Genomic DNA, 23,205 nt, shown 5'->3' on the forward strand with positions numbered 1-23,205 from the left:
ACTATTTTAATTTAGCTATTCACATTCTCCACTCATTTCCCTATCTGTCTTTTAACCTCTTTTGAACTCACTCACAAGCACATGTATCAAAAAGATTCATGTCCATAAAGTATTTGGAAAGTAAGTATATGGAAATAAGAAATTTGCAATATGATAAATTAATTTAAACAAAAAAAAATTTCCATTGGCAGACAAACTAAAACAGATGAACTGGCCATTTTTTCAGAAACGTAAGTTACTCAATATTAACTTATTGTTTGTTGAACTGTTGTAAAAACGATATATTATAATACCTGTTACCTGGAGTGAAGTTTGTGCTTTACATCAAGGACCACAATGGAAATAAGTTTTGTTTTAAACTTTATTGTGTTATCCTTGATGAATAGAGTCTATTCACTACTTTTTTTTGTCAAATAAACATAATATATTATATAATATACTATATATAATAGTATATAAACAATATATTATTATGCTGTTGTACAGAAAATCCACAAAGCCTAATGCTATTGCTGAATCACAGCTATGCTGAAATAAAACAGCATGGACTGGACTGCCTACATTTCTTTTTTTTTTAAATGTTTCAGATGGAAATGCCGCTGCAACTGTAGAAAGATCCTAAAAGACTCAACTTACACACACAATCCCAGCACATAAAACCTATGCTCTTCTTGAAAGCTATCATTGTTTGAGAGAGGCTAGACTTCCTGCCATGGCACTGCTCATTCCGTCCCTGTTATTTGCTGTTCCCATAAAACGTGTCCTCAGCAGAGCTCGAAATCCAGACAGCCATCCATTAGCCTGTTTGTCCGAGGTTTGAGCCCTTATCAATGAGCGATCCACGTGCAAATGCCAAATGCCTGCTTTACAAGCTTAAACCATCCCTGATTAAGTTAGTTCTCTCAAAAATCCTATGACAAACCTATGACTTTTCTTTTCCATTAAAAACAACAGGAACATTTTGATTTACACAACTGTTTTACATGCCATGAAAACAAAAGCAGGATAAAAGAATGTGAACTATTTGTGCACCATATTCCATTTCATGTTTGGGAATCATTTTTATTGGAAATCTTCCCCACCACTATAGCTTTCGAATGTTATTTCTGCTTCTGTATATTACAACTTCACACATGATTGCCAATTGTGTTGAGCATCATTGAAATCAAACTTGCCAGGACGTGTCCTTATGCACCATGTTTCAATATGCTTGTACTTATACAATACTATGTTATTGAGTAGATGCACTTGATATTTGAAGAGTTTTCAACCCACATAGAGACTTGTGTTGACTCACTGAGGTTTAGTTTGATTTATCCCCAACTTGTTGGTTCAATGAAAGTAAACAATTAGGGCTAAAAAGTCTCATTAGTTTTGGTTGAAGCTATGTGTCAGTTCAGTTTACGTTAGACAAGAAATCTTGGACAAGAAATACTCGTCACAACACCCTCTTTGATTTAGAGTTTTGTGGCTAACCACCAAGCCACTGTACAAACACTGGCTGCCACCTCACACACACACAGCCTTGATTTCACCACTTCCTCTGCCCTTATCGTTTTGTTGATTTTTTCACCTTAGCCTACTATTCTCTAAGTAAACACCCTTCTCTCTTGCTCTCCTCTCTCCCTCCTTTGCCATCATCCATGGACAGACCGCATCCATACTCCGCTGACAAGAACGCATTGAGCGGTGGATTGTCAGAAGCATGTGCAACCCAAACCCTCCTCTTCAATTTTTTTCACGCGCTTTCCTCCTCTTCCCACATGAGTCCTGGAATCACTCCAGCTTGACTCACTTTGATACTGGTCAGACTTGGACCGCTGTCTGACCGACTACCTCCAATTTACATGCTCACCTACTCACCAACTCACACACACACAAATCCAAATTGGCCCCTGAGGGTCCCTCCACTTCCCGCTCTATACGTCCCTCCAGCGTTCTGAAATAGGAGCACCATCCCAGTTGTCTACAAACCAATAGGAATGTTTGGCTACCAATTCTTCTAATGTTTTCAAGATGGCTTTGACTCTTATAAGGAAATCCCCCCCAGTTTAGTAGCCATTTGAAATTCCTGCTCCTTTTTTACTGCGAGGAAGTGTTTTCTGAGTCACGGGGCGAGAGCCAGTCGTGTGCCGCAGTCTGTCTGAGGCTAGGGAGTTTGGAGGAGCGCTGGTGGTTTTAGCTATTGGTACGTGAGGATCGTATGAAGTGCCGAGGCTCTTATGAGAGTCTGAGGTTCTGCTTTCTTTGACTCCACATCTAACATTTGTTTTCTATAAACGGTAAAGAACAGAGGACTCAAGTGACCTTACGGGATGTTTTTTCTGGGTAAGTCAAAATTAGACTATTTCCTCACTGCTGAAATACTTCTTTGCTTCAATTCTGACCACTGTAGTCCGTAGTGTGCAGTTTGCATAAAACACAGTGGTTACTGAACAAGGACAACTGTTCCTTTAGGACCCTTACTTCTTCAATAGGCACTTCCATGTATTACCAGAGGGCTGATTAGGCCATTTATACACAATTTCCTCTCCGGTTATTAGTTATTTCATTATTTGGTGCATTGTCTGATGCCAGTCAGCATGATGTCCTGAATTATTCTAAACTGTTCCGGCAGTATCTGCAACCTGCATGTTAATGTGTTAACCACTTTTAGACTCTACATAGGCATAAGTAGTAATTCAAGTTTGAAAACTGTGTGTGTCTCTACTTTCAACAGTGACGTGGTATGAGTCCATGGTTAATATGAGCAATCCAAGCAGTGAGTCCAAACTGACGATGTCATGTCTAAGTGTTACTTACCGCCTTTGACACAGGCCTACGATCAGTTATTGCACTCTAAGGCTTCACTCCACCAATAGAAGACAAACTGTTCAACTTTCATCAGATCAGTTTAAACGAGTAAGTTACCAACACCCCAGACCGGCTCAGCCCACAGAGCGTCTGGTTTGGATGAGGCCATGCTGTTCTCACTCATCTCTCCCATTCTTGCCATTCCCATGACAACAGCACCATCAGATGCCTCCCATCTTCCTGCCTCCGTTAACGGGTGGCAGGGCCATGGCATCCACTGTGGCGGCACATGAGAACCAGTGTGTACACACAGGATGTGCCAGGACCCCGCTGGTTATTACAAGCCTGTGGGTGTATGTGTGGTTCCTAGGGATTCATGAATTTGCTTATTCGTGTGTGCGTTGATGTCGGTAGTCCTTCCATGCTTTTTGGATATAATATGATTTTTTATATAAAATGACGTAATAGAATTAAACTTTACTGTCAGGTATCGACACCGATTAGGATGCACATGACCTGGATGTTTCTAAAGCTTTTATGGTAGCACCAGACTGGCATGACCTAAGATGTAAACAGTGTCGGGTCAGAAAAAAAGGTACATTACGAGTGTTGGCTTAGCTGAGCAGAGCCTCGTCTTGTTTTTAATAACTTGCTAAATAAACCACTGGCCTGTGTTCTCACACCGTAGAACTCAGATCCACTCCAGAGCTAGCTTTCATTGGCATCCACACTTGGCCGTGTGTTTACACCACTACCCATCAGCTCAATAGCTTTTTCTTGAATAGGACATCTGCATTACATTCCAAATGAGCATTTTGAATGTTTGGATGAGACAGTGACCCTGACATGGTGTTTGTTCTGACTACAGTTTGTCCAGACCAATTAATCAAGCATCAGGTGGTTTTATACTGATTTAGGATTATGTAGTTAATGTGAATGGGTCGGGCATGGGGAGTGGTAAAGTCTCTGTCCTGTCTTTCAGCTGCACAGTGTCTTGGTATGGCCCGCAGTTGTCTAGCTGGATACTGTGGAGGGCAGGACAGAGAGTGGGTGGCTGTCTAAAGTTTGTAATTACAAAACTCCTCCTGTTAGTTCCTAAGAAGGCCACTTCCATTTCCTTCCACCTCCAGTTTCCTGGATGCTTATCTGTCATGGGATACATTTCAAAGTGTACATTAGTGTTTTTGTCCTTTGTTCTCCTGTGATCACACTTGATTGCCTTTGCCTTTCGAGTGGCCTTTTTATGCTCTATTGCATGGACTCAGAGTGAGATGTCTGTGTTCTGTTAACATCAGACTTGCACTGTTCATGTGTTTTGTTTGGAGCTGCGCCTGTTCAGTTTTGTGTGATTGGCTGTATATGATTGAAATATTAGCTCATAAGCTTAGTGTATTGAACATTTTTAATATGGCTGCAAATATTTGTACAGTTGACTGTGGTGGTAACTATTTCTATTGTGTATTGTACACTATCATGGAATGAAGGTTATAATGAAACGATTGCAATACTTTTCACAATTTGGAAAAAGCCTGGTCCACTTTATATATTATTCTGCTCAAAGACATAATTAAACTGGCATGAGCCCTGCAATGGACTATCCATCCATTTGGGGTGTCTGAGATGCTGGGATTGACTTCAGCATCCCCCATGTGGTGTATGCATCTGATACCGCAACTTAAGAAGATAAATGTCATAAGATCCACAGTTAGAAAACTGGGAGAACAATTAAATCATGCTTAATCAGTGTGTCTTTCTCTATCTCTGTCTGTAATGAATAATAGTCCATCAAGCAGTTACAGGGGCATTGCTCTGACTGGTCAATTACTCATCTTTGTCTAGCTAAGTACAGGCAAATGCAAGGGTTGATATAATTCTAGCAGCTATTACGAATAGAGGCTAACATGGTTACAATGAGAGCTCAGAAAGGACTCACTTTTTTTGTAGTCATAATAAAATGTCCTTGTGTAATTATGTTTTTGCAAATTCTTTGGAACTGCAGAGAAAAACATGCTGATGCTCTGAGGGGTGGGTGTCAAACTGATACTGTAACTCTGAGGTCAAAATGCAGTTGAATGCTTTTTGGATTCTTCATATATGGAGCGTGTGAGAATGACACTGGAGGATGCTGGGAAATTCCAGCAGAACAGAAGAAGGTACCACAGCAGAGAAGACTGATGATGGAAATGAAGAGAAAAAGAGAGCAGGGTTCAGGGCGAGACTGAGGGCGTGAGAATGAATGACTAAAATAAAAAAGAGGGTAATGGAGAAAAGGGGAGAAAATTTGGGAAGGGAATTCACAAGAGAGAGAAAAGAAAGGAGAGAAAGATAGGGTGTGCATTCATCTGTGAGATGAGATATCTGTCCAGTGATGACTTGACGTAGCCCAGCTCGGACTCTGATGTCCCAGGGCTAAACTATAATATGTATGTGCGTGTGTGCTGAATGTGTGGTGTCCACTCCTGGTTGTGGAGAATGAATGGATCTGGCAGACATTACCAGCCAATCTCTGAGCTGACCAGACATTCTCCCAGGGCACGGGCAAGTCAGTTTGATATTTGTTGTTTAAAAAAGTAACCCAATAACTTCAAACATACACACATGCACCATCTTACAGACCTCTTACTAAATAGAAAGCTGCAAAAAAAGACATTAATTGTATTAAGTACAACAGTATATTCTACTTTCCTCTTAATTTTTCAGATTCATGTGCCTCTAAACATAAATTAAAAAAAGCAAAAGGAGGCTGGTTAATGAATATGTTGTTCTAATGCGCTTTCCTGTCTAAGTTGGTGGGTCTTGGCCAGAATATACAACAATGTAGACTAGACCAGTGTATCCCAACCGAGTGTCTCTACTGAGCTGATGGGTTGAATCAGGTGTGTTTGATTAGGAAGAGTTCATAAATGTGCAGTGTTGGTGTGCCTCCAGGAACACAGTTGGGGAACACTTTACTAGACTTTATGCTGATAATCAAATTCCGAACAAGCTCCAAAAGTAAGCCATGAGTGTATAGACAATAGGAGTTAGTTAAGTCAGCTAATTTAAACACATGTCTTTGAATCCTTTACGTTCAGATATGTTCAGTCATGCCACAACACAGTGTTCACATGCCAATCTGCACACCTAACCACTTCACCCTCCTTCCCCTCTTTACACAGGCAGTGGACTGATGGGCAACTCCTCAGCCTCCTTCATGGGGACGTTCCTGGCCAGCAGTCTAGGCTCCCCTCCCTCCCACCCACCACACCCCTCCAGACCACCGTCCTCTCCCTCCTCTCCTCCTTATCGTGGGGGTCCTCACTCCAGCGCCTCTCAGATCTGGTTCCCCCACTCACATGAAGGTAAGATGGCTCAGTTCCACTCACCTGCTCATCTGTCTGTCTGGATATGTGTCCATTTATGTGTGTTGTGCCTCTGGACTTTCTCATCAATAGGAAGCAGCTCTGTCTTTTTTATGCTCTGTGAAATGTGCCGCCCAGTGGTTTTCGACAGTGCAGAAAGGGTACAAAAGTTCAGCCCAAAAATCTTGTGGTCTGTGATGTGCATCAACAAGAATTTATGTGCACAACGTACACACACACAGAACATTGGAGGACGAGCAAGCTAAATGGTCAACAGCATCGCAGCTGTCATGTAAAAGCCAATGTGGCTTTTCCCACCATGCCTTATACTAGCTTCGCCAGAGTCTGAGCCACACCCAGCCCCCAGCCTGCCAAATCAAGAGCCGGCCTCCTCCAGCACTGGCTCCAGATCCCTACAGATGACAGACTACTGCAACTCCATAGAGAGAGCAATGTAGAGAGACAGAAAGAGTAGGAGATGCCCAGGCATGCCCAATGCCACTCGGCACTTATTCACACATAAATCCCCTCCGGGCCATGTCCAAATGTGCCAAACAGTCCTAAACCATTAGGAGTTCATCCGTGTGTTGTTTGTGTAATCCACAAACTCAGCCTATCTGAGCACTGCACAATCCCCATGCTGGTTATCACTATACCCCAGTGTATTTTCACTCTCTTCTCTCCATACCCTGCTTCTGGTATGGTGGAAGACAACCCTGTTCCATTTGAAGTTCCCGCTAGGATGAGGTGTGTAGAGATGACTTATCTTTTTGAGCCTATCAATCAGCATAAAGTCAGGTCCATTTTGAAGATATTTCTGGTCAAGAACCACCAATAGGTAAAGTTCAGTTTTGAGATTTAGGAACAGGTAAATGATACCATGCACCTCACAAACCAAGGCGAATACTGAAACTTGTTCTTTCTTGCTTGTCTTAATATAGAAGCCTGGTTGGCAGACCGATTAAAGCCTGTGAACCCTGACTCCAGGATATTGCACAAAGCCAGCCAGTCAGAATGCAATTTTGTGAAACCTCTTCCCATTTTTTATGTGCAATATGCATCAGATGTTCCATGGGTGTTCCATCTAAGGATAGGACTAGTAGAGGACTAACTCACGGATAGTCAAGTGAGGACTACTCAAAAATTGCTCAATGTGCATCACGCAGTGTGACAAAATGTGCACTACCTTCCAGGCCATGAGGAGATGAAAATCCAGAGATGTTGGTTTGTTCCTTTGGCCATTGGCACATTGATCATTTTCCTAAAGAAGCTGGACAGTTTTAATAAGAATGATGATAATGGTTACGTTACTAAGTAATAAGGCTGATTATGAGTGGGATTATGATAGCAAGCTGTTATCTGTATTGCAGTTTAATTGTGCAGAACGTGGTGTGAAATTGATTGAATCCTGGCTTGCCATCAGCATCATTCAGCTCTCTTCTCTTTAAGATAATTGCAAATTGTCTTTTCTTCAGTTTGCATAAAAAAGCAAGTGATCAAAATGGGAAGCACAATTACCCAGCCTATTCTCTGCACCATGTGGGACGGAGTCTCCCACCAGCAGCAGCATAAGCGGATCTGCAAGAGTACTTTGAGATATCCTAAAATTCCTTATGTCTCAGCATCTGTGAACAGTTTATTATGGCCCTATCGTGAAGGTAACTTATTTCTGAATATATTGCGTTTTTTATAAAGTCTGATCCACATCTCATTCATTGTGACATCTGAAATAATTGAAAAATATCAAGAATATCGTATCTGTTGCCACTACTATACATAACTCACCCATATTTGAAATGCACCTGTCTGCAAATAGCATGCAATGGTGTGTTATTGTCCTAAAATTTTCTAAATCAGGATTTTTTTCCCCCAGTATAAATTTACTTGACAAGCAATGAACGTAACTTATTTCTGAATATATTGCGTTTTTTATAAAGTCTGATCCACATCTCATTCATTGTGACATCTGAAATAATTGAAAAATATCAAGAATATCGTATCTGTTGCCACTACTATACATAACTCACCCATATTTGAAATGCACCTGTCTGCAAATATGCATGCAATGGTGTGTTATTGTCCTAAAATTTTCTAAATCAGGATTTTTTCCCCCCAGTATAAATTTACTTGACAAGCAAATTGAATATAATTAGTTTTTCATAGAATATATCCTTTTTAATATATCAGAGTTTATTCAAGCATATAACAAAATGTAAATATGAAAACATGCCAATTTGCAGCAATTCCTAAATCACAGTTTTATAATTTTTATGATTACTGTAATGCTGAAGGTCACATCAGATGTTATTTTGAAAACTACAAATATCTTAAGGACAAATCACCATACTGTAGTTGCCAAATGTGACCCTGGACCACAAAACCAGTCTTAAATCGCTGGGGTATATTTGTAGCAATAGCCAAAAAATACATTGTATGGGTCAAAATTATTGATTTTTCTTTTATGCCAAAAATCATTAGGATATTAAGTAAAGATCATGTTCCATGAAGATATTTTGTAAATTTCCTACTGTAAATATATCAAAACTTAATTTTTGATTAGTAATATGCATTGCTAAGAACAACATTTGGACAACTTTAAAGGCGATTTTCTCAATATTTTGATTTTTTTTGCACCCTCAGATTCCAGATTTTCAAATAGTTGTATCTCGGCCAAATATTGTCCTATAAAAAAAAATGGACCCTTATGACTGGTTTTGTGGTCCAGGGTCACAAATACATTTTACATTAAAATGCATTATATTAACTGTTTTAAATAAAAGTAACATTTTGTAGTAACAAAATTTGATTAAGTTGGTATTAGCTCAGTAAGAATAAACGTTTAACTTCTGCAAACTGCCCTGGGATCCTAAGGGATTCGACATTTAAAGGAGTTGATTGCAAATGTATCTCATGATCCATGACCACATAATGCCATAACAGTGCTTATGAAGGCAAAAGCATATGTTCTGATCACTTCAGCCCATAAACAACAACTATATTACACTTGTAGAAGGGGGGAACTGAAATACAGAAAACGCAGGGAAAGCCCAGCAGGCATATTGCCAGCTGGTCTGTGTCCAAATTGCAGCTTTAACTGTTCCAAACAGAGGCTGCCATCCTCTGCTTTCTTTTTCCTACCCCATTTTTTCACTGAAATGATGCTGGTTCTTGTGCCGGAGCTGGTGCTTGGCTGGGCAATCTGTGAACATCTATCAGAATGGTAGCTTCTCCCCTGACTTGAGAACCAAACATAACAATCCCGACTTGTGACATATACTGTATCTAAAGTAATTTCTGAAAATCAAAATAAAGTAAAAACAAAAATCACCTTTTCCATGGTGGAACAATTGCAGATTGGCCACCAGGTCCCTGGTGGTGGAAGAAGGGCTTCTGTCTCTTTATAGCCCTCATGCATCACTTGTTTCATTTCTCTCAATCCAATCATGTATTTTCTCTGTCTGTAGAATGCAAGCTGTCCTCTCCTCCCCCTCCTCCATTGCCAGGCTCCATCACTTCCTTTCAGTTAGCAGTGCTGATGAGTACCATTCACCTCCTCCTATCATCCTCTGTCTTTCTTCTCCACCCTCTGCCATTTTTGTACTGCTCTGTCACTTCTTCTCAATTTGCAATCTTGACAGGCAGCTTTATCTGCCCCTCTCTGTCTCTCCTTAAACCATTTACTCTGGGCTATTTACAGATGCATGCTTGTATGCGCTGTCATGAGCAGACACAGGGAGAGCGATTGGCTGTCCATGCGAACAGGAAGATTGAGAGATAGGATTAGCAGGAATGTGCAAATTTTGTTCCGTTAGCATTTGTGGAAGTTCCAGCTCTCTTCAAAGAATCTGCCAGTGTAATAACAACTTCATTGTCTGGGAATTAGCTTATACAATAAACTGGTTTGAGCAAAAAATTACTCTTCTTTAATTCATGAGATGCAATTTGAAAGAAATTTTACACAACCCACAAGCTGTTGAAATGAAATTGGAATTGGAATGACAGGAAGAGGAATTCAGTGAATTGTAACTCAAACAAATTCAGCAAAATCACAAAGTTCAACACTAAATGTGACCCTGGACCACAAAACCAGTCTTAAGTCGCTTGGGTATACTTTTAGCAATAGCCAACACATTGTATGGGTCAAAATTATCGATTTTTCTTTTATGCCAAAAATCATTAGGATATTAAGTAAAGATCATGTTCCATTAAGATTTTTTGTAAATTGCCTACCGTAAATATATCAAAACTTAATTTTTGATTAGTAATAGTAATTTAGATTTTTTTTGCACCCTCAGATTCTCAAATAGCTGTATCTCGGCCAAATATTGTCATATCCTAACAAACCATACATCAACGGAAAGCTTATTTATTCAGCTTTCATATGATGTATAAATCTCAGTTTTGACTAGTTTTGTGGTCCAGGGTCACAAATAATTAAGGAAGACAGTAGAACCATTCAGCATTATAAATGTCTACCACATTGTTTTCAGATAACTTCTGAAATTCTGACATCAAAATTATATATTTTAGGATATACTATATTATTTTACCATGAGCTATAAAATGTAAATTAACATATTAAATATATTTAAATATGTCTGAAATAAATCTATTTTTTATTATTTGTATAATTTCAAAAATGTATAATTATTATTAATCATAATATTTATAGGTAATTTATGAGTAATTCAAACTGTAAAAGAAATGTAATATTTATAGTAATTCCAAATTGTTTATACTACTTCAGATTCCAATTTTAATTCTGAATCCTGAATTCAATCCAACAGCCACTGGATATCACCACTATATCTGTGAGCAAGACATTTAATCACAGGTTGCTCCAGGGGGACTGAACCTGTAATAAATTCATGGCACAGTTTGTGGCAAAACCATTTGAAAGTTATGGAAACAAATATCATCGGCATGTTTTCCAAATGTATTATGGTCCTGTTATATTTGTCATGCATTGTTTAGGTACACTGAGCCTCTAGCTCTTCTTTTTTTTTTTGCTGATTTGGAGAAAAGCCTTCAAAGTTTATCCTGTAAATATCATCCTACCAGTATTATTATCAGTAGCATCCTACTCAGATAGAATGACAGTTCTGCATGTGCTGAGTGAGCTGGTGTCAATCATTTGGCAGCTGCCGTCTCTGTGAGTGCAACAGTATTAGCAGCACTAATGTCAGCACTAAGCAGTAAAACCTGCCTCATCTAGCCTGCTGGCACAGCACCTTCCCTTGTCCTGGCCAGATTAATGGCTGAATGTGCAGTGCAATGCCCAGCGGTGCCTGCTCACCTGCCCAAAGAGGCCTCTGCTTAGCACTGAGCAACCAGCCACTATCGGGGGCATCCAGACGTCACTGTGAAACGGGATTACACAGCCAAGTGTCATGCATAGAAATACACAAAGACACCAGAGAAACAGACGAAGACTGATTTGCATAATGCAAGTTTGTATCACATTTTTGCATAAGCCACAGAAGTAATGTATTGTTCAAAGGGAGCCTCATTTTTTCCATTATTAAATGAATTGGCATAAATAAATGTGCTTATTAATGCTGACAGGCAGTCAGAATACAAATGGAGCTTGCAATTATCACCTTCCTCTGCATCTAAAGAAAATAGAGCCTCTATGTGACTAGAAGAGTTTTTATATTCTTCAATCTGAACGGCATCATAGGGATAGTTCATGAAAACCATTTTAAAAACAAAAACGAAAAAAGAAGCATTTTTCAAATTATCTTGAGAAAGTTGTACTTGGAACATAAGAGGTCGAGTAAATTTTCATTTATGGGTGAATTATCATTTTATATCACATGCAACATCAAGTGTTATATCTCTTAATAAGCTGTGGTTTTGTGAAGTGGCTCTTCTGATTTTCTGATGTGTTCTCATTGACTAATCTTAATTTCAGACATTTGGAGAACTTGAGAAAAAATGACTTAAAATGACTTAAAGGGATAGTTCACCCAAAACTGTAAATTAATTTACTCACCCTCAGGTTGTTCCAAACCTGTATGAGTTTCTTTCGTCTGCTAACCATAAAAGAAGATATTTTGAAGAAAATGGGTAACCAAACAGTATCTGGTCCCCACTGATATATATATATATATATATATAGTTTGTTTGTTTTTCCATGTTATTGAAGTCAGTGGAAACCAAACTGTTTGGTTACCCACATTTTTCAAAATATCTTCTTTTATGGTTTGCAGAAAAAATAAATTCATACAGGTTTGGAACAACTTAGGGTGAGTACATGATGACAGAATTTCCATTTTTACGTGAACTATCCCTATAAAGACTGGGCATAGGCCAATCAAGGCAGATTTCTGGCTTTTTCAAGCATGTCTGTTTGCACGAGACTACTAATATTTACTACTGTTATTTCTTAGGGTATTTTATAGAAGGTAAAATACATAGTTATCTTTACCAGCCTGAGAACACACAGTGTGTATTAAAATAAAAACACATTATAGCATCAAGGTTGCAGCAGGTTAACTGTTTTTGGTTGATCAGGAAATATTTTCTGTTCCTCAGTAATGTAATGTACCTGTGTACATTTTAAATGTAAGTATTTTAAATGTCACAGTCATTCAGAATACTATAATTGTCCCAGAAAGTTATGAGGCTAACATTTATCACATATTTAAAGGTTAAGGTTTTCTCCTTTACTACGCTTCAAAGGCTTGTGCTTGGAAGGTGTTTGATTTTCTTGTAAATTCTTTCCCCATGGCTTTGTTGTGTTAGTCACAGATTTTGGAGAGTCGAGACAGATGAAATAAAGTTGATCTTTGGCCTTTTTCTCAAATCACCACATGTCCTGCTGTGAGGAGTCTTTGCTTATTGTTTTACTGTGTTATCTCTTACCTCAGTACTGGGGAACTATATGTTCAGGAGACAAAATTCATCCATTACTTCAAATCCCAAGACTGAACTTGTCTTCTTGTTTGCATTGCAAACCCAAATAGGAATGGCAAATATGACATCCAAAGCCTGTGGTTATTGGTGAATATGGAACACCAGCTGCATTGGAACAGGGGGATTAGATCCGGACCAAAATGCTTACGGCCAAAAGAAATGTGGCTCAGTGAATATTGTCTTGTTATCAGAGCTTTCCTTGCCTTATTGCTTTCACTCCTCCTTCTCACTGTCTTACTTTCACTTCTTCTTTTGTGTCTACAGTTCTCTCAGACTTAATCTTTCTGGACGTTTTCACTGATATGATGACATTCTTTTTTCTTTTCTTTTTTTTCACAGCAGTCCCAGGATATCCTCGCTTCTCAGGGAGTCTAGCCCACACCTTTCTACCCATAAGCCATTTGGATCACCATGCCAACAGCGGGGTCCTCTATGGACAGCACCGTTTCTATGATACACAAAAAGGTTGGCAAAATGACAATTCTGGAATTGACAATTCTGTTTATTTCATAAACCATTATATTTATTGTTAAGTTGCATATTTTATATGCATCTCTACTTCTCTGTTGTAGTCTCCAAATATATTAGTTCCATAAATTGACCCTCAGGGAAGGCTTAAGTTAGTGTTAATTTAAATGATTAACAGCCCTATCTGATCTGCTTCACAGAGAACTTCTATTTAAGAAGCCTCCCGTCCCAGCCCCCACTCATCTCAGCCAATCACAACATTCAGTCCATGTCAAGGGCAGGATCAGGACAACCCCAGGGCTCATGCAGCAGGGAAAGAGATGCAGAAAGTGGGATGAGCCTACAAAAGGGATTTAAAGAGCCTAGCTTAGACAGAGGTGTGGTTTCAGCTGCAAAAGATAAAGACAGACATAGTAGTAAACATGATTCTAAAGACCGCCATCACCACCAGCTACCCCATCAACACTCCCATCAACCCCAGCTCCACTCACAACTCCCAGCCACTATGGAAGAGATGAACGGCAGGGGACACAAAGCCACTCTGCCTATGGAGTACAAGGAGCACCCACAGAGCATGGGAAAGCCTCTTAGTGCCTGTCTACTCAATGGGAAGATGCTAAATGGAGACCATGGAACTGGGGCAAAGGGCTCCATGACTACTTACGGTGGGGATGGGGTGGGTAGAGATAATGTAGGGTCCAATAATGTCCAGAACAGACACGTGGGTGGTGGTACTAATGGGCACTGTGGTAAAGAGGTGATAAGTGGGGAGATGCGGATCAGTGAACAGCCTCCTACAGAATGTCTGGAGCGAGGACAGGCACTGCAGCATTCTTTGCCCTACACAGTGCCTCCTCCGCTGCCCTTGGCTGCTGGAGGGGGGCATCCAAGTGGCTTCCACTGTCTGCAGCTCCATCCTGGCCACCCCCATCATCCACACCAAAACCGTCTCTCACACCATCACCCTGACTTTTTCTGCCCTCCACCGCCAGCCCCTATGGGAAATCCTTCGTTACATGATAAAGGAATCAATAGCGGTGGCTGCAGAGACCCCAAAGTGACTGGAGCCACATTTGTTCCATCTGTTAGCCACCTTGGGGAAAAAAACGGAGTTCCCATCCAGATGGGCAGCTCTGAGTGCCAGGGGATTGGGGGCGGAGGGAACAGTGTCAAGGACAAGGCCATGGAAAAGACTGGCAATGGGGGTCATCATGGTAACTGGCCAAGGAAACAACAGCATCAACCTCCGATCCAGCAACAGCATTCCTACAGAAAAGCTGAAAAAGCCCCTGACTGGATGCACAACCATAACCACCATCATAACCTACAACAACAACAGCAACAGCAGCAAAGCCATTCCCAGCAACACCAGACTGTGCGTTCCCGCAGTGCTGACTGCATCAACAGTATGGAAACAGACATCTTCAGATCTACACTGACTCAAGAGACAAAGACTGTTCATCCTCTACCCAACCAAGCCAACACCAATTCCCAGCCCTACAGAGACTGCTCACACTCCGGGCCTCCAGCCATTCCCTCACCTCTTGCTGGCAAGACCATGACCCAGCACACAGGTGGAGGAGGACACGGAAGCTGCTCTATGCAGCGAGACGGACAGAAGGTTGCCCGCATTCATCACCAACAGCACAGTAGGGCTGGCCCTGATACCACTGGCACAGACATGGCCCAGGCTAATGGGAACCAGGAGATGAAGCGGAAGATGGAAATGTCTCCTTACGGCTACAACAACAACAATGCGCAGCATCACACACATCAGCAGCCATCAGTGCCACAGTGGGCCATGCAAACTCATCACATCCACTCTGAAGAGAACCAGCACAAAGCTTACATGGAACCTAACAGTGGAGCTGCCAACAACAGACCGCCCACACAACAGCAGCACCAGACTGCAGGAATGGGCCCTCCTCCCCTTCATCCAGCTCCTCCTCAAAACCAGCAGGAGGTCACAAGCTCACAAGGAGAGGATGGTGCCATGAAGAACCTTCTGAAATACAGCAACCAACAGCCTCTTCTCCTGTCCCAGAAGAGCCCATTTGGAGGGCTTGGGAACCACAAAACAGGGCCTAATGGCACCAGCTGCTCTTTTCAGGGAGGCAAGCAGACCCTACCCTCCAGAAAAGGCCAAAGCCATGAAAGTGAGCGAGCTGATTGTGGTGGACGTGGCCGAGAGATTGGAGATGTCCCACATGTGGAGGGGGAGGTGCGACAGCCTCCGGTAGGGATTGCAGTTGCTGTGGCAAGACAAAGAGAACCTCCATGCCAAGCATCAGGCAGCCATCCCAGCAGCCGACAGGGGCGGGTGCACTCCACCATGAAAGGTAAGCTTGACCTTTGATCTGTCAGGGCCTTCCTAAACAAACAGGGACACAGAGCAGTTTGTTTATTCATGACCTCTGGAAGACTTCATTGATGAAAAATAAATAGCAGAACCTGCCAAGACCCAAAGAGGAAACAGCTTTTCCCTCTTACAGCTGAAATGCTGGTGCAGGGGGAGAGAGAGCACACATGCCACTGTAGAGAAAGGCTGCTCAGCAGATGTTTGCATGCTGAGTGCCAAAAACAGTGAGAGTTGCAGATGAGAGAAAATCACTTATGTAAATTTGTTAACCATTTTGTAGGCCCTCCACGCTCCATGTATCCTTCAGATTCACCAGGAGAGGAGGAGAGGAAAAGGACGAGTGTAGAACACATGGGCCACCGGTGCCTAGAGAGAGAACGAGACGTGTATATCAGGTGATTGATCCACCCCCACACACTTCTTTTTCACTTGTCACACATGCTCAACCCCTGACCTTTCACCTGTCTCCAATCTGGCTTTGCAGGGATAACAAGGAAAGGGTGGAATTTGCCAACATCCATCCCTCTAACAGTTGCCATGGTGACCTCAACTCTCATATCATGGTGCCAGGTGGCACTTCCATGCAGTCGAGCCAATTAGGAGACCCAACTGCACATACACACTCTGCTCACCACTGGATGCCACGCACAGGAAGTCCCTCCCTCTGGATGACAGGTCACTCCTATGGTCAGTAATGTTGAGTATAGAATGAGTCTTCTGTCTTTTTCTTGTTCTCTTTTTGGTCATTGTGAGGTTCATATGTTGTATTTCTGCTTCTACTAATAAATGTATGTTTTAAAACGTATACACTTTGTTGTATCCTTAAAGTTTGCTTATGTTTTGTAGGTATTGGCCACACAGCTCTGCATCAGAATCTCCCAACTGGGTTTTCTGCAGCAATGCCTGCCCCTCTTCAGCCAGTTGTACCCCTACCCCAGGACCCCTCCACCCAACTGGTGGTTCTTCCCAGTGAGCCTACCACACACCCAGCTACTCACCTTGGTATACCATGCTGTTTTCTGCCTAGTATTCTCATTTTCTCCCATATCCTCAATTTATATGCCCTGCTGAGCGTAACCCATTTGTCAGATTTAGCATTCATTCTTTTTGTAAAGCACACAGCAGCTCTCATATGTTTCTACCTGGAGATTTTACTGTCAGGTTGCCAAGCCTGAAAAAATATGCTCTATTACAGTGATTCCACTCAAGTTTCAAAGATATAAGTTCACTTGAAACCAAGTCACTACACAACTCAAACTTGTAACCGACGATCTTGTAGTGTGCACACTTTGAAAACATGCTCTGTCTAGTTGCAGGCATTAGAGAAGATTTTACATTTTCAGACTTGTTTGAAATCTAGTCGACTAGTTTCAAGGAATGAGAGAGCAGCTATGAATGACAGCCTATGAAACTGCTAAGATGAAATAGGAAAACCTGCAAGAGGAGAGCACATAATATGCACACAATTGCACAAACTGTTTCCTGTCAACCACTTGCTCCACCCCCACATGGTCTGGGTCAGGATGCTTTCACCACTCCCCTCAAAGCTATTGCCATATATGCTCTAAAACACGCTGACTTAAGAATACCTCCCAGCCTTATAAGTCTAAACAGGCCCCTGCTCTCCAAACAGGCTGTGAAATCTAATTATCTTCATGTCTTCGAAGGCACACTTATTTCCGTGCTCCACAGGAATTCCAACTGAAAGGGGAAGTGCATCCACAAAAGCTTTCCCCCGGGAAAAGTTAGTTAAGCTGGGTTAATGTTCCAGAGTAAAGGTCCGTTATGTGTCAAGTCAAGCACAGGGGTGGGAGAGGAGGGGTCAGGCTGAACATGCACATTAGAAATGCTATGTGAATTTGGAAACGTAGAAAAACATATTTGACTTGCGGAGGCAGGGGCTGAAGATGTGTAATTGTGGATGTGCACGGCTGGCTTTCTGTTCCTGCCAGGGGAACGGCAGGAGTTTACCCCTGATATGGGAACTGAGAAGTCAGCTAGACTACATGCTGTAGCTTGGGCCCACTGTGGTTTTCAGAGAAGGGGATTTTTCAAGGGAGTGAATGTAGTTTGCCAAATACCAAGCTTCTCATGCTAATATTTATTCTAATGGGAACTTCTTCCATTTGTTCACTTTCATCTTAATCAAATTATTATTATTGAAAGCATGTATCATTCTGTGCTCACATGGCTGCACATTTGGGTTGAAGACTTCTAGTGTGAGAAAAAAATGAAGCAGGAATGTAGTAAGTGTGAGAAAACAAAAGTGGTGAACAGGGAACAAGACACTGAAAAGATCGTGGGAGTGCTGGTTGATGGGTCTCTGTCCCGTTCACTCAGTGTAGGCCAGAGTTATTATAGATATAAAAATCTCACTAGGGCTCAACTTATTTTTATTTCACTTTTTTATTTCAGTTTTGTTTTAGTTAGTTTTAATACTTTGAATGACATTTAATTTTTGAAATATATATTTATGATGAAGAGGTGTAAATTTCAAAAATGCTAATTCTGTCATCATTTACTCACCCTCATGTTGTTCCAAACCTGTATGACTTTATTTTGTTTGAGGAACATGAAATATATTTTCAAAAATGTCTCTTTTTTTTGTCCATAAAGTTGGAAGTCAATGTTAACCAAAATGGTTTAGTAATCAAAATAAAAAATTTTTAAACAACATCTTTTTTTGTTCAGCAGAAGATAGAAATTAATACAAGCTTAGAAAAAATAAGGGTGAGTAAATGATCTCAGACTTTGCTCTTTTTTTTTTTTTTTTTGAGTATACCATGCCTTTAACATATCAAAAAGGGCCCTTGTCTAATTGGGAAGTTTTAAAAAAAATTTGATAGAACGCAGTCAGAAGTTGACTAAACTGAATAAATGCACTAAATGTAGTGTATTCACTGCTAGTTTTTGTCTTTATAGTTTTCCTTAGAGATAATATCCTCAGTGTAAGCTGTATTTGCATAAGATGTGGATAGATGTCTCATGTGTATAAGTATGTCTATGTGTAAGCAGATGCAATGCATATGTTTAAGTAGTTCAGGTAAAGGTGATGATCTCTATGTGAGATATATTAACATTCTGTTGCCTAACATGGGCTTCCCCATGATTCCACACAACACTAACACTTCTATTTCTCTCATTAGATGTGATGGAGCAGCCTGGTCTGTGGCCCCCAGTCTACAGGGCCCGAGGGGCCCACTCCCACATGCAACATCCTGCTGTGTATCCTCGCTCACAGTTTCTACGGCAACAAGAGCTTTATGCTCTCCAGCAACACCAGCAGCTGCAGCATCAGCAACACCCCAGCCATCACACGCCACCACCTCCATCACACAGAGCAGCAAACAACATAGACCTGCAGCAGAGAGCCACTGCTGACCACAGCCAGGTACACACAAATGCACAACCCCTCATTTTACCATTGTATAGCAGAGTGTACAAAATGCAGTGGTTTAGAAACAGCTGGGATTTCAAATGAGCTAATGCTTGACACCTGATACTGAGGGAGGATGCACTCCTTTCCATGGAACTAGACAGTCGTTTTTGTGTGCAGGGGAGGAAACAACATTTGGAGTCAATAAATCACGAGTTTCATTTAAAAAATCCCCTTATAAAACCACAACTGCTCCCTAGGATCCATAACTTCCTCCAAGGTCCAGTTACATTCTAGACATACACAACCAAATGCAGCCAACAATAGACTGTGGTGAGACTGGGCCAAGCACTACTCCTCTTGATTGCAGGTCTAAATAAATACATCTAAGCAAGTAGGGCCTAAATGAAAACCTGATTCAGCAAAACAGGGGTGCCAAATTGCAATTACGTTGATGTGAAGATTGCATGACCTGGCGGACTTCAGAATATCTTACAGTTTCCTTTCATTAACCAAACCGCCCAGATCTCATTTTGGGTGTTGAATTCTCTTAATGGATTTCCCCTTCTAATTCTTTCAATGCTTAGGTGCAAAAGAAACCAGAAGAGCAGAGCATGGAGCTAGAAGACATTCTGTCTGACCCCAGGACTCCCAAACCTACTAAGTGCTATGTCTACGGCCCATCCAACCGGGCCTCCTCACCTACCAGGGGATCCACTGCCCACTTGTCGCCCTGCTGCCAGTCCCCTTGTATGCGGCCTCATCCTAAAAGCACACCCTCTACTCCTTGCCCCGCCCCAAGTCCAGTAGCTGCTACACACCGCTCACCAGCCATCAGCCCTTCTCCATCACAGTTGCCCAAAACCGTTGAGTCCCAGGAAAAGAGGGTGGAAGGGCAGCCACCACAAGACTATCCTCAATCCATGGAGCCTGGTAAGGAGTTATTCCCCTTTACATATATTAGAAATGCAATGCAATGTTTTTACTTGTTGACTTGTAAAACATTTGTCTGTCTTAGCGTCATGTCAATAGGTGATCTGGAGTTTGTGTGGTTGTTCATTCTAGATTTGTGTCTTTGTCTTGAAACTAAGGTGCCTGCTTCAAGTCATTGTTTCTCAAAAACACATGAGGCACATGTTGGTTGTTATTCATGCTGAGCCCCTCATGCAGAAACAATCAGGGCTTTTTTTAGACTATGTAGCTCTGTGTGGGCGGCTATATAGGCAAGAACACGATTGACTAAGCTACTGATAGATGCAGAAAATGGCTGCCAGCTCAGGTCCCCAGCGCCATCACATAAGTAACAATGAAGAAATAGCTAGTCCAGACTCACCCCCACATCCCAGCCCACATCCTCTTTATCATCATTAACACCTCACTAACTGTTACAGCGTGCCAGAGGGTACAGCAGTGTCAGAAGTAGAGCCCTGTTTTACCTCAGAATTACCCCCTTAACAGCTGCACTTCTTAAAGTTGAATCAAGATCAAGGCATAGTGTCGGTGTCATGTGGAATGAAATGTGTTTTTGTTCAGTCCTCTGGTGCAAAGCTTATTAAACATGTCATGCTTATAAGGTTGTCAAAAATAAGACACTTTTTTTATTTTGCTGATATTTTTTAAATGCTGCACAACTGAGCTTTGTTTATGTTCCCGGTCACAGATTTGCCACCTGGATATACCTATCCAGAAATCAACATGGGATATAGGAATGGCCTCACCACTCGAGAAGTACAGCTAGCAGAGCCTGATGATCTGGAGGCTGTTCAGACTGAACCTGTTAGACACTCTCCTCCAGCTCTCTCCAGCTTGCGAGAGGGCCTAGAATGTCATGCAATGGTGAGGCCACTCCAAGGACCACAAGAGCCAACAATGGAAGTTGATGCCACTAGCCTGGTCAAGGAACAGCCTGAGGGTGTGTTTGTGCAAGGAGAGGATGCCAAGACAGTCATGGCCATGGGCTGCTGTGAACCCATAGAAGCTAATCAGGAAAAGGAGCACGCAGAGATAATTTGCACACCTGCTGAAGTTTCAGGCTGTGAAGTAGGACATGTACCTACCCTATCCTCTAAAGAAGTAATCCATCAAGAAGAACCAATTGTTACCTTCGAGGAAGAAGTGGGTGAAGATATACCTCATCAAGAGACTGAAGACACTGACACACTGAAGGATCAGAGACTTCCACAATCATGTGTCTCTGATTGTTCACTCAACCAGCTACCAAACTCCACCACCCAAGCAGAGGTTGCTGAGGAACATCAAGAGAAAAACTGTTTGAAGGTTCCATCTCCAAATACTAATACCTGCTCCCAGAGTCTCACAACAAGTTACTGGAGTTTGGAGCTCCTGATTGCAGCAGCCTTCTGTGGGGACTGTCCTCCTCCCTCTCCACCTTCCCCTTACCAGTCCCAGAGATGTTGTGGCCTACTCAACTCCACCTATTATGGCATGGAATTGCTGAGTGAGCTGGCTGATCTGGAACTGCAACGGAATCACCAAAGTTGTGGTACAACTCAAGGTACGTTTTTGAAAAGTTTGCAGTGTCAAAAAAGGCTACATTTGTTGAAAAATCTAATTTTACTCATCCAGGGCTTTGGTTTTGCTTCAGGACCCAGATTTTCAATGAAAAATCTCTTGTGTTTCCCTTTCTTGTAAAGACTATATATATATGTGCTGTTCTACATCTGTTCTTTTCTCGCGCTGTTAAGCTTTCTGCAAATGGTGGTTTGTTTGTCACTAAACAGGACACATTTATGAAAAGGTGGTTTGTAATCACAAAAGCAGTTGGTGTTTTGACTCCAAAGCATTGTCTAAGCTAATTAGCTATTTAACCTCTTGTTAAAGCTTCCCTCATATTATAATTTTTTTTATTAATGCAAGAGGATGTACAGGTGCATCTCAATAAATTAGAATGTCGTGGAAAAGTTCATTTATTTCAGTAATTCAACTCAAATTGTGAAACTCGGGTATTAAATAAATTCAATGTACACAGACTGAAGTAGTTTAAGTCTTTGGTTATTTTAATTGTGATGATTTTGGCTCACATTTAACAAAAACCCACCAATTCACTATCTCAACAAATTGGAATATGGTGACATGCCAATGTTGTTAGAGCTAGTTTGAACTATTGAAGATTTAAATAGTCCCAGAAGACCTATTATAATTGTGAATACAATATTCACGTTTTATTGATTTAAGATCTGTTTGTTCTCTTTTGAGCTAGTAGGCTTTGTTAAAAACAAACACATAGTTGTCTTTGTAATATATAGTGTTATCTGGATGAGGAAACCCTTCATCCTGTGATATCTTATAGAGCAATCTCCATCTGTTTTTTATGAAGAACAATCTGATATTTGTAAATCAAGACATAAATTAGCCCTTCATTTCAGCCTTTCCTACAATTACTGTTTCCTGCTACCAGATAAATAGCTAATTCATCTTATTTTGTATGGTAGATACATACAAAATTATTGTCGTGTTTCTTTTTTCTTCATCAAAGGAGAAGATCAATGGATTTTTGACCTGCAGAGTCTTGCTACTTTGGCAGCAGCTCGTGCCCTCGAATTGGGCTCACAGGAGAGCAGTACCACAGATGCTGGGAAGCAGTTTCCTGCACGAAGAACTCTCAATTTGCGCAGAAAATGCAGTTGGACGCCTCGCCATGAGCCGGTAACACATCCTTGTTTTGTTTTTTTTCTCATATTAATTTTCATTGTGCAGTTCATAATATATATTATTAAAGATAAGCAAACACTTGAATATATGAACATTTACTCAGTTATATATATACAGTGGGGCAAAAAAGTATTTAGTCAGCCACCAATTGTCATCCTACTTTTTTTCTTTTGCATTTTTTTTTATGCCTTTTATTTAGATAGGACAGTAGGTTGACAGGAAGTGAAGTGGGTGAGAGAGAGGGGGGTGGGGTCAGGAAAGGTCCACGAGCCGGGACT

The 23,205-nt window shown here is 41.2% G+C and overlaps 1 protein-coding gene across 1 annotated transcript in view; it reads left to right on the forward strand.

The window, feature by feature from the left end:
- The window catches only part of LOC107568597 (BAH and coiled-coil domain-containing protein 1-like), a 98,323-nt gene that overhangs the window by 47,069 nt on the left and 28,049 nt on the right, over nt 1-23,205 (forward strand). Inside the window, exons 2-11 of the mRNA XM_016254563.1 lie at nt 5,952-6,134; nt 13,392-13,517; nt 13,721-15,859; nt 16,160-16,274; nt 16,364-16,566; nt 16,726-16,881; nt 19,026-19,270; nt 19,843-20,188; nt 20,916-21,770; nt 22,752-22,921. Coding sequence (XP_016110049.1) covers nt 5,952-6,134; nt 13,392-13,517; nt 13,721-15,859; nt 16,160-16,274; nt 16,364-16,566; nt 16,726-16,881; nt 19,026-19,270; nt 19,843-20,188; nt 20,916-21,770; nt 22,752-22,921 — 4,538 coding nt within the window. The remainder of the gene's footprint in view (nt 1-5,951; nt 6,135-13,391; nt 13,518-13,720; nt 15,860-16,159; nt 16,275-16,363; nt 16,567-16,725; nt 16,882-19,025; nt 19,271-19,842; nt 20,189-20,915; nt 21,771-22,751; nt 22,922-23,205) is intronic.

The sequence above is a fragment of the Sinocyclocheilus grahami genome, unplaced genomic scaffold, assembly GCF_001515645.1.
Source record: "Sinocyclocheilus grahami isolate Dianchi unplaced genomic scaffold, SAMN03320097.WGS_v1.1 scaffold1260.1, whole genome shotgun sequence".
Taxonomy (NCBI): Eukaryota; Metazoa; Chordata; class Actinopteri; order Cypriniformes; family Cyprinidae; genus Sinocyclocheilus; species Sinocyclocheilus grahami.